Source organism: Colius striatus, chromosome 8 (genome assembly GCF_028858725.1).
Source record: "Colius striatus isolate bColStr4 chromosome 8, bColStr4.1.hap1, whole genome shotgun sequence".
Classification (NCBI taxonomy): domain Eukaryota; kingdom Metazoa; phylum Chordata; class Aves; order Coliiformes; family Coliidae; genus Colius; species Colius striatus.
In genome coordinates this window covers 9,093,919-9,106,549 of record NC_084766.1, presented here as the reverse complement: position 1 = coordinate 9,106,549, position 12,631 = coordinate 9,093,919, and the positions used below count along the sequence as shown (strand labels likewise).

General features: G+C 38.2%; 1 protein-coding gene across 1 annotated transcript in view; it reads right to left on the bottom strand.

Annotated features, from left to right (window-relative positions):
- Positions 1–12,631, bottom strand: part of GRID1 (glutamate ionotropic receptor delta type subunit 1) — a 521,647-nt gene that overhangs the window by 301,507 nt on the left and 207,509 nt on the right. The window contains exon 3 of the mRNA XM_062001480.1: positions 4,538–4,822. Within this exon, the coding sequence (XP_061857464.1) occupies positions 4,538–4,822 (285 nt within the window). The remainder of the gene's footprint in view (positions 1–4,537; positions 4,823–12,631) is intronic.

The window sequence follows — 12,631 nt, the reverse complement described above, 5'->3', positions numbered from 1 at the left end:
AAGAATAAAGCTCCATAGATAGATTTGAAGGGTCCAAAACTCTTCAAAAGTTTCTTCTATAAAACTTTGGTGGAACATTTTTATTAACCAGACACCACTCACATAATGACACTAAAAATTAAGAATAAAATATTACAGCTCCCTTTCACAGGTCTAACACCATTTCTATTAACAAAACAGAATCATTAGAAAAAAAAAAAAGGGTTTTTTTACATTTGGCCACATGGGTATGTGCACAATGTATGTACATAGAAAAGCAGAGAGACTTGATAAAACTACAGAGAAAGTGTTTCTCAACAGTGAGATTTACCCTAACGAAAACATAGCTATTACTTGTGTTTTGCTTCAGAAATGTGACTTCCTATTTCACATCCAGCATTCAAAATCCTTCTTAAATCCCTCCTCTAACCATGCACCTATTTATATGCTCATCCTAGAAGCACACTTTCAACTGTTTATTACCCAATCTCATCTTACTCTAGGCAGCACCCACTGTTTTTAACCTACCGTCGTTTTAGAGCTTAGTAAGATTCTTTATGAAACTTGCCACTCTAACAATTTTTATGTCAGAAAATTGGATTACTGATGCATCTGTATACAGAAGGTCAGCAAAATAAAACATTAAACTTCCCAGCAGACCTTTACACACTGATACAATGTTATGTAGAGACAGCAAAGATGCTCCTGTAGAGGAAAAAGCAATTCAAAACACAGATGAAGCTTTTTAGGATAACACAACAGCTCTGGTTTCTGTTGCAAGTTAATAGGTGGGTAGAACTGGTTCCACAGAGCACTGTCAGACAGCCTTTGACAAACTTAATGTTAATTCATATTTTTTCCTCAGAAAATTTATGTCAAATACCATGATTTAACGTGAGATTTTCATTAAGACATTTAAAGTAAAATAATACAATTAATATGACCCTGGTTCCTTGAGCTCTTACTGAATTGCCTTATTCCTGAACATGCCACTTAATTCTGTTGCTTAAAGCATTTCTAAAGAAATATCAAACACTGGTTCAGTCACTGAGAGGAAGGACTTTCAAAAGTGGGAAAGGCATGCATACAAGGGCTAGAAAGCTTTCTCAACATAATATGGCAAAAAATAGCGGGGACAGAGAGATGGCTCATACTGTGTCATTCTGGCCTTGAGCTCCAACAGCTCTACAACACACCAGCAAGACAGGTGACTTATTTTGTCTTAGCCATAACTTACTCGAATAGTATAGCACATAATCATATCAGGTACCAGTCTCATCAGAAGAAAGATCCTATTGTAATCAATGGGGAGCAGATTTCCCTGCATCTTCCAGAATTACACACAAATCATAAACAAAAAAAGTGGGAAAACTAGGACTGAGTCATGAAGATGCAGTATGTATATGAACCTTTATCTTTTCTCACACAAATACAGGAGAACTGTACGGATCTGTATCAATAACCTTTCCCCTCATTGGACTAGATGATCTCTAAAGGTCCCTTCCAACCCCTACCATTCTGTGATTCTGTGAGCTATCAAGTCTGAGGTCTCTAAAAGGTCACTTCACCAAGCTGTTACCTATTTCTATCCATTTCATCACAAGTGACAAAATCTAAAGGCTGGTTTCATGTTAGGTGTAATGCTTTGCTTTGATCATTTCAATTTAGCAATGTTTTTATTTTAAGAGTTCTGCACCTTTCCTGTGAAAGCTCACCATTTTTTGTCTCAGAATTTAAGGCATTTTACTAGAAAAGGCCATATTGTTTCTCTAAGTTTTGCATACAGATTTCTATCTGTAGCTTCAGCGAAAACAAGGCATATTTTATCATAAGCACAATATTAAGGGGCTTGTTAGGCTGTTCAAAGACTACTCTGTATTTCTAATTACCAAATCTGTTACTTTAATCTAGACAGAGCAGAAAATTTTAGTCCAAAATGCATGTCTGATAAGGGACAAGTAATTCACCAGGTAAAAATATATTTTTGCTCCAGTATAGGACAGTGTTACTATAAACATGGGACTTGTTAAATTGTGCAATGTTATTTTGTCTTTAGAAAAATCTGACAGTTTCTACATGGAAGACATCAAGGGATTGGCTGGTTTTTAGAGATCAGCAGATGGACAAATTAAAATATTACTTAAGGGAATAATATAACTTTCAGAAACCAGGTAGAGAAAGATCATGTATTACTGTAAACCACCAAAGCCCTGTGCTAGAAATTCCAGAATCATAAAGGTGCATCCTTCAAGTGACCTTCCTCCTCATGGCCAGCAGTCAGCTCCTTCACCTGGAGTGGGGATGTGTTGCTGGAGGTACATAAGCATGTCTGTGCTGAAGCTAAAGAGGGCAACGGCCATGCCCTGGGAGCCAGGCTGCTGTTCTTGTCCTCAGCATGCAGTATTCTGGGAACTAAATCATTTATCCCCTATTCACCCATTCCTGCCCAGAGTTGCAAAGTTCAGCTGGTTTCTTTATGGAAACTCCTCCCACCAGCTTCCCGAGGAAAATAGAAAATCCTTCTAGTGGAATCAGTGTAAGTTGATGGTCACAGAGGAAGCAGTGCATGGGCAGCAGCAGTGCTCAGCACACTTCCACTGAAAGCAGAAAAACAACTGTGGCAATTTTTCATCCCCTTTTAGTGTCTCACTGGTACAGACTGAGGCTCAGCCTGTGGTAAATGGCAAAGATAAATTTGATCGTAACCAAATTTACACAGCATGTAAACTAAAGGTTTCAGGACTTGGTACTGACATGTTAACCTTTTGCAGAAAGAGGCAAAGAAACACAGATGTATTGCTGAAATATGTGATATCATAGTTCAGTAACTAGGTTTGATACTAGGGAAAATGGGTGATAGCAGTTTGTACATAGAGCACCTGGGTGTTACCAGGGCCAGGATTCCCAGGAGGGGAAAGATCCCCAGCTCAAGCAGTTTTGGATGGTTAAAGCTACAAATCAGGAGAGAATCAATAGTAATTATAAAAGGATGTTTGAGACACCCTTTTAAGAATTTGGTGGGGGGTTGTGGAGTTTTCTTTTCAATCCTGGAAGTAACCACTGAATAATTTTAACTTTCTAAGCCCAGTCCTCTGCTACACAGCAACTTTATCACTACCAGAAGGCTACCAGAAAAACATCTGCCATTTACCTTGCAGTTTTTGCTTTCAAAGCATTCATTGGCCAAGCATTACATAACACAGAAATTACACAGCAGTTTATTTGCTGACTTGCTAGATTTTTGAGTCTACAGTTTACAAGTATCATGGCAGCCTTCTCATGCTTAAAGTAATTCTAGATAACTAAAACGATGTTGCAGCCTTAGTTTATTTCTCACTTAAAATCATTGTCATCATCTTCAATCCAGTTGAAGCAGCAGCAAGTGACATCTCTAGCAACTAAGAAAAGAAAGCTACACCTAAGATTTTCAGAATTCCTTTGAGCTCAAAACCCTTTAGATAATGTTTTTGGCTTGTTTTTTTTGTAAACCAAGAGTAGCCCAACTTCAAAACCAAAGATGTTATTTCTCTCTGATTTACCATTGAAAATCTGTCATTATAAAGGAAGAATGCAGATAAAAATCTGTTTTGCATTTGTGGAAGACTATGTATAAAACCTAAACTATATGCACAGGTATGCACAAAATTATTCTTCCAATTATAATTTAACTTTCATTTCCTTTCTTTGTATTCTGTTCCTAGTAAGCCATGACATCAAAAGCTTACTTATCACATTTTAAACCAAAAGTGTTTGCACAGGGTTTTAAAACTTGCCATAGAATAGTTATTTTCCTCATTACAGATCCTAAATGCATTACAGATACCATATCCTAAGATGAGAGTGCTGAAAATACCATGAGTTAAACATATGGAACAGTGTTCATATCAGTTGAACAGAGGGGGAAGAAAAAATTTTAAAAGATATATACACAATTCCCTTTAATTCTGAGAGAATAATTTTTTTGTTGACTCTTTACAGCCATCCTAAGGTACAAGATTTTCTTGTGGAGAAACTCCTTTTCCTCAGGTTTCAGCCCAAAGTAAAAATTTTGTGGAAGGAGATGTAGTGATCAGATGTAGTGAAAATTCTAACTCTTCCTTTTGGTTTAATGCCAGGAAGTGTGTTGCTGTGAAATTTAGTCCAAATGGAAAATAGTGTGAGGAAGCATATGAAAAAAGAAATGGTACTACTTATGGCGACAATTAATTTTTAAAGAGAACAGTCCTCGGCTTTGATAGAAAGCATTTTCAGGGAATGGGTAGAGGCAGCGTTGAACTTCCTTGCACAGCTACATGACCTCTGCCAATCAATGTCAACACTTTATTAATATTTTACTGAAAAAAGTGAGAGATGATTCGTCTGTCTTGGTAGGTGTTGCTAAGCAACTTTACTGCTTGTCTGAGAACTAGTTCTCACAGCAACCTTTCCTTCAAACCAAAGACTTGCATCCAAGTGAAACATTTTCCCCTTTGTCAATGAAGAACCCAGTAAGTTAGATTCCACCCCTCTCTTTACAATTTCTTCTCCATCTCCCACTTAAAAGGAAAACTTTACTTACCATAGTCACTGTCATAAAACACTATGAATTTCTGCCACCGCAGCTCGGTCACCAGCTTCAACATGACATCATTGAGGCGGACGGGTGGGCGGGCAGCCAGCGTGTACTCCTCCTCCTCCAGGCTGGGGTTGAGGTGGCAGGCTGTGCGCGGGGACCCTCCCGTGTTGCGCTGAACAAACAGGTGGGGGATGTGCATGGCATCCGTCAGGGACTGCAGGGCATTGGCCGAGGCACAGCCAGTGGACGTCACTAAGGCTAAGATCCCCAGGGTCATTAGGTCACAGGCTGGAGAAGATAAGAAATAAAGATCAGAAATAAAGGAGGGTTAGAACAAGCTTGACAGGTCCTTCGACCAACCCTAAGAGAAGGGAATGAGACAGGCTTTACCTTTTGCATTAACACAGAGTTGAAATTATTTATATTACAGTATCAGCTAAAGCCTATCAGAGTTAGGTCCTGTACCTTTACTAGTAGGAGACAGTATCTGCAATATCTACTGATAAGACAAAACTGAGGACAGATAACCTTACTACTGTCATTTCTTCAGACAGGAGCTGATGCAGATGGAGATTATAGCCCTTGCTTCAGGTCATTACTGGTGGAAGCAGGAACTGAACTACCAAAACCCACTTCCCTGCTTTCCCCTCTTAATCTTTGATAGGCACATTGGATAAAGACTTTGAACAATAAAGAACAATTTCAGATTCAAGGATTTGTCTTACACAAAAGAGTTGTGAAGAACTTTTAAATTGATTTTAAAAAACATTCACTGTGTGTCTCAAAGGCACTCATTAGAGCAAAGGCAACTCAACCAACTACACAATTCTTAATAATAGTGTAGCTGTCTTTAAAAAGATCTGGAAAAGCATATACAGGTTAAAAAAAAAAAAAAACACAGCACATACATTTGAACCCATCTGGATTTGGGAATGAAGCTTTAGGTGAAATGCAGGCCACACAGATCAGACAGCCCTGGACAGAGTGACCTGGCAGCCTCTCGTCCAGTTCACTCTTCCCAGGACTTCTCCAAGTAAGACAACCTGATATTCAAGTTGGGGTTGGGAAAACATTTCCAGTCACAACTTCAAGCTGTAACTCAGCAGCTACTTCATCAAATGTGGTGGTAAGAATCATAGAATGGTAGGGCTTGGAAGGGACCTCTGGAGTTCATCCTGCTGAAGCAGGTTCCCCTCAATTAGGTCACACAGGAACATGCTCAGGTGGGTTTTGAAAACCTCCGGAGAAGGAGACTCCACACCCTCTCTGGGCAGCCTGTGCCAGGGCTCCCTCACCTGAACAGTAGAGAAGTTTTTCATTGTGTTTAAGTGGAACTTTTTGTGTTCCAGATTACATCCACTACCCCTAGTCCTGTCACTGGACACTATAGAAAAAAGTGTCACCCCATCCTCCTGACATCCACCCTTTAGGTACTTAAAAGTGCTAATGAGGTCCCCACTAAGTCTTCTTAACAGCCCCAGATCCTGCAGTCTTTCCTCATAAGAGAGATGTTCCTGTCTCCTGATAATTTTTATAGTCTTCCACTGTACTCTCTCTATAAGTTTCCTGTCTCTCTTGAGCTGTAGACCCCAAAACTAAGGCACCTGTTGATGTCCAGTAACAAGTGAGTGGCAGCAAAATTGTCCTCTGAGAGCTCAGTAACCACTTGCACAAGCGCAGTCTGCCTAAAAGAAACCAGTCACTCTGCTTCCCACAGGACAGAGGCTCATCCTACTAAAGCCAAGTAGAAGGCTACTGGAGATGTTCCACAGTCCTGCTGCAGTCAACATGAGCTTGCTAACCGTGGATAAATGAAAGAATCTCTGAGGTGCAATTCAGAGCCCCTCCAGGACATGCACAGCAGCTGAGCAGGAAATTCAGCTTCTGGTTGGAAAGGGGAGGGTACCCACACTGATGTTTCCTCTGTTTCAAGGTGACTGCCTCAAGGGGTAACAGAGCAGACTGCCCAAGCATGGCATGGCAAGACTGCTGGGGCACATGTTGGGTCTGACAAAGCAGGAGAGACGCTGCTGCCCCGTCACTCACCTGCTGCCTCTGACCTCCAGGGGAAACGAACAGAATGCAAAGGTAGGGAAATGAACACAATGCACTAAAGGGAGTTATTCTTCCTCCTATAAACATTTTCAAGAGGCCAAAGAGTCAAAGAGACTGGACAGGTTATAAATAATTAGAGGTAATTAACAGCTAATTATCAATTAATATTAATTATATAAAGCTGCAGTAATTAAATACATAAAACTTTCTAATGCACCCAGTGAACCATTTCATCAAATATCTTCTCAGATCAGATAGAAAAGAAATTTATTTCAATCTGATGAGGGATAACGTAAAGAAAATGTTTCATCTTCTCTGTGCACAGAACTTTCAACATGTATCCTAACACAACAGAGAAAGATGAAGTGCTTTTGAGACAATTTCCTTGATGATCTTTACAATAAACATATGTCAGAGGCATTATCTAAATTTACTCTGTGTTGATTATAGTTATATGAAATTGCTCTTTGTTCTTCCTGAGAGCTGACCTGATTTAACAGCAGGGAGGCATTACATTTGCCAAATGGGAGACCCAGGTTTGGGAACAGATTTGATTTCCCAGGCTTCTTGCCAGAGAAAACTGAACATGTCATACAGGTAATTTATTTAGTCACAGTAGGGGAGGGAACAGAGAAGTGGGAACAGAGGGAGAGAACAGCAGAGCTGAGCTATAAACCCCTGCAGAGATCACCAACTAGCAAGCTTTGCTGTCACCAAGGGCGAGAGAATCAAGCCACATGGGTCGGTAGAAGGAACAATTTACTTGCAAAGCAGACAGAAGGAGAGAAAAAAACCAAAGCCTTTTCTGATGGGAGGCTGCATTCAGAGAGTCACTTATTTGTGGAATATAGAGCTGATCACCAGTTGTATAACAAGAGATAACTTCATTCAGCGGTTGACACTAATCAAAAGCTGCTCACTTATTAGCAGCAAGAAGACCAGATACACAACAGACCAAAGCAAATGGGCCCTCTTATCTCCCCACACAGCCCACTGAACACAGCTGAAATATCTCAAAGACTATTTTGGCTGAGGTATTTTCACAGTGTTTTGTAGTTTGTGTCAATGGGCTAAAATGAAGGATTAGTCAATACACTTCTACATTCTGATATTTTGTCAATTGATTGTGTTCTGCCTGAAAGCATATGCTCCACAGTAAGTGTTATCTCCTCTTGCCTCTGTTTTGAGATAGTATAGCAGGCAATAAAAAATTGGAATGACTAAGGAAAAAAAAAAGGTTTCCTATTTTCTGAATTGCTTTCTTTAGTCAAACTACAGAATGCGAAACAGAATGTGTCATATTTCTAATAGAACTTGCACTGTATAAAAATACAATTCATTCCAAGTTTAGCATCTCCACGGTTATTACACTGAAGGGTGAGAATAAGCTTTTAGCACATAAAGATGAGTATTACTTTCCACGTGAGTAACACAATGGGGAAATACTACATAACAGACTCCAAGGGGAAACACTACATAACAGACTCCAATTCATTAGAAAGCTCATTAACTCCTCAGACATCTTGAAATTCCTTAGCAAGAGAATGTTCAAAGATGACACTGTCCCTGAAGAAAACTCTGGTGACAAATTCTTTACTGTTTCGCCCCACATTTGTACTTTCTGGCATACAAAACTTTTACATGAAACTTTCAGTTTTACTTCATACAAGCAGAGGATTTTCAGCAATAATCAAACATCCCAACTACATGACTGACCAATTTTGTATGTCAATTGAAGTTTCATAAGCAGAAGAATCTGTGACTTTTCCACATGGGTTTAATATATTTAAAGTGCCTTGGTCCACACCTCCTAACACAAAAGAAAAGAAAATCAAAACATCTTGAGATCTTTAATGATCTTTAATTACTATACTTGTGGCTACAGCAATTTCATATTGTTATAACTAAGAAGCTTCTATCCTGTAGTGTATTGGTGTATTTCTGCTTCAAGAAATAATGCTTTTGAAGTATTTATTCAACAGATAAAAAGGCACAGTATACTGTCAATCTGCCTCTAGATTTCACTGCTATACGAACAGCAGTAGCTATTAGTTTACTGTTCTGAATTCCTTTCTCGCCACCAGGCTTCATTTTAAGATACCAACACCCTACAAACAGCACAGTAAGAAATGTGCATTGTAACACAATGAAAACATGATCACCATAACTAAAGAATAAATCTGCATTCATCTGTTTGAACAGATTAAATTATTTCACAGTAGTTGATCATCAGTGTTGGCTTCCATCAAAAACCATCTCTCAAGTTCATACTTCATTGAAGTTTACCAAATTATTCCTTAATCCTGGTTTCAGTTGTTTCAGTGAGGTATCTCTCCTAACCTATTCCTTTGAAGTCTGTTCTCAGAAACTCTGTTTTCCACATCTGCTTGACATTTTATATCTTGAACTGTTATTTCCAGTGCAGAGTTTCACAACACACTGCTCTCTTCTCCATCTACTGCCTTGGTTTCTTTCCATTTATTTTCTCTGCTTCATCTTTGTCATGGTGTTAGCAGAAGTAACACAAGTTAATATATCTTGGGCATATCCATTTGTCTAAATTGTCTCTTACATCATAGAAATACATACTAAACTTTTCTCTCATTCTATGATCCACATCTCTAACTCGAGTCACACCCCTTTAAGACTACACTTAAGCCTGGAAAAGCAGCTATTATTCTTCAGGCTGCACCTTATCCATTTGACCTTTTTAACCAGTGGAGCAGCTCCTTACATGTAAGATGTTGCAAGAAAACCGCTTTGCTACTATATGTTTGAAGTCTTGCTGTTCTACCATTGCCTCATGTATTGTCATCCTATTCCTGAAGATAGGTGCAGATGGCAAAGTCATGATTTATCTCTATTTTCATAGAGATATTTGCATTAAGAGCTTTAGCTCCAATTTCTCAGTAATTAAATCTCTCTCTCCAAACTACAGGAAATCAAAATACTCAACAAAAACCTATTATCTTTCTCCTGACAACATGTCAATATGACCATCTTTCAGTATCCCTTTCAGTGGTTTCCTGTTATTCAGAGAAGGGTAGAAACTTGTTCCGTTGTTTCCACAATTATCAATACATCAGCTGCCAGTGTAATTTTGGACATAACAATATATCCACCTACCATTCACACTGCCTCTTCAGACTTTAATGTCTTTCTGTGTCTCACTTCTGTGTATCACAATAGCTGGTCCTAGTCACTTTGGACACCATCTGATCATATTTGATAAATCTTCTCCAAATTGTTTTCTCTCCTTACTTGAAGTTTTTCCTTCTTTTTTAATTTGACTAATCCTTAGAAGCTCTTCACTGCACTGCAAATGGAGAATCATCCTAATCTGAAATAATTTGCTGTTTAAAAAATTCAGTTTGAAAATTAAGAGGTTGCTGTGTTTTTGCTCAGATTTTCAAATGAAAGAAGAGAACTTCAGATCTGGAAAGAGAATGGAAATCCAACCACACTGCATATACGTGACATTTCTGGTGTAGTACTCTGCAATGAAATGATTAACAAAGTTCACACTTCAGAGTTTGTAATTAGGTTTCAAAGCTACCATGCTGCTGAGATGAGGGACTCCATGCTTGCCTTAGTACTACAGTCTCAGTCAATTTGGGAGAAATCTAATTTTTCACTTTGTTTATTTTTGAAAACTGGTAAGAAGATAAATCATTTTATCATTAAAACATCAAATTCCAGACAATGTAGCAAATTCTAGGAGGGGGAAAAGGATAAAAAAACTATTTTGGGAACCTAAATCCTAGTATTCCATGAGATTATCAAGGCCTATAATTTATCCTGCTGAAAGTGCATAGTTAGCAAATCTACCAACTGGCCTAGAAAGCAGATGCCAAATATCACGTGTGAACAATGTACAAACACACACATGAGGAACTAGCTATTGTATTATTGTGTACAAAGTTTTATCAGGAAATTTGTTTCATCAGTTTATATATAAAAAGATACTCTTAACAGAACTTTTCTGTGAAACGTTGGAAAAGCAAAGAGTTGGAAAATAAAAATGTATCAGTTCATGAAGATGACAAGCTGTATCTTTCCTCAAGATGTAAGTTCTAAGGGAAATATATCCATAAAAGTACCCTTAAATTAAATGGAAAAGGTCCTTCTGGGAGGTTTGGCTGAAGCACTGAGATGAGATAGAAAGGATGACAATACAAGGAAAAAGACTGCGGCTCACCAAGCAATATTTCAAAATCGAGACGATGATGATACAATTCTTTCAGCTGAAACCAAAATAGCACAAAATCAGAGAAGGGAGCATTTTCATGTATATATAGACAAACCCACGTGTTTCTGCTGTAGTACATGAGAAACTCCTATGCAGTTGGGGCACAAACATACAACTAACTCAGACACACAGAAAAATGACAAAAGACTTTTAACTATCTATATTTTAATTATCTTTGGGCCTCAAAATATCCTGAAAATGTAAATGTTTTTGTGCAAAACCTTTTTTGCTTCAGGCAAAAAAAAAATATAGTTGGGGATATAGATATAAAAATCTAACATCACTGAAAATGCTCCTATTAAAAATATTGATCTACAGAAATATTTATTCCTACTATTAGTGAATTAGGGACAACATCAAAATTAGTCATCTAAGAACTTAGTCAACCTGATGCTTCACTACATGGGGGTTCACAGAGGTTACTTTTTTCCTTATGACTTTAAATTTTATGGTGTTTACTTTCTCTTGAAATTCTTTTCTTAACTAGGAAAGGCAATTCATAATGAATGTGTACCACTAGCACCTAATGACAGGCTATGCAGTTGTCCTTCCTTCGGATACTCAGAAATAAATATATTTTTCTTTGTTCCACATCTGTAGGCTTTTCCTTATCTCTATGCTCTGTACTTATACTATGTTTCTTCAAATAACATGGTAAGAATTTATTATTCTTACCGTGAAAATCTTAAAGCTATAATTACTCATCATAGAATAACTTTTAATAGAGAGAAGAGGTAACTGTCAGCAAAACCCTTTTATACAGAGATACTCTGTCTCATACAGAGTAAAGGGGAGTACTACTTACTCTATTACACACACCTTCAATTAAAACAAAACTTATCTTCAATCAAGAAAGTCCACTGTGGTTTGATGCAAAACTCAAACCCACCACAAAACTCTTAGCTACCCAACTTAAATGTCAATGTTTTTCGAATTCAACATTTAAGAACAATAAATATTTCCCCTTTACCTTTTAAACAGCTCTGCTTCTGTATTTTGGACCAAGATACAGATATTCTTAGAACCCACTGTCCTTGACAGGATTATTTTGGAAGCCATTGGAAATTCTGACATCGCCTCACCATAGCTCCTGATGGCAACTGTGTTTCCCCGTTTGCTAGCATTCAGAGCCCACATGTGCTACTAAGTCTTCACCAGAGATGAGAAACATGAAAGTATTTCCCATGTATAACAATGCATTGTGAAAAGAGCCTTGGAGAGCATCTGTGACTAGCTCAACATTCAAAATACAACTGTAATGACTGATGAATACTACAGATTTTCTTGCAATAAATAAATAATCAGTCTGAGGACCAAAGAATAGAACATCTCTGGAGTTCATCAGATAACGTTCTTGCTGGACATCACAGAGACACAATATTATCTTGAAACAGAGGAAACATTTACCTCTTCCTGAAAAAAAAAGTATTCTAGAGTCTCACAAAACAAACACACCTTACTTGATGATGTGTCTTTTTTCTGAAGCTATGAACCTCACATCAGAAAGAATCATTGCAGGGCTCTCCAGTTCAAAAGAAGCCAAGGCTACCTTCTGCCAGCTCACAAGCTCAAAAAGAGTTTGAAAGCCTGACACACACACACCTCACGTTCCCAGAGCATCTCTGGACAAGATGTTGATACCTTCCCTTGTGTAAATACAAATAATGCAAGGTCCTTAAGTCATTGGCAACAACAATAAAAACTGGGGCCACGGTCCCTAAACACACAGAATTACTTTGCCAAAGATAAAAAAATGTGGAAGCCAACCTCTGGCAGGATCATTAGCATTTACA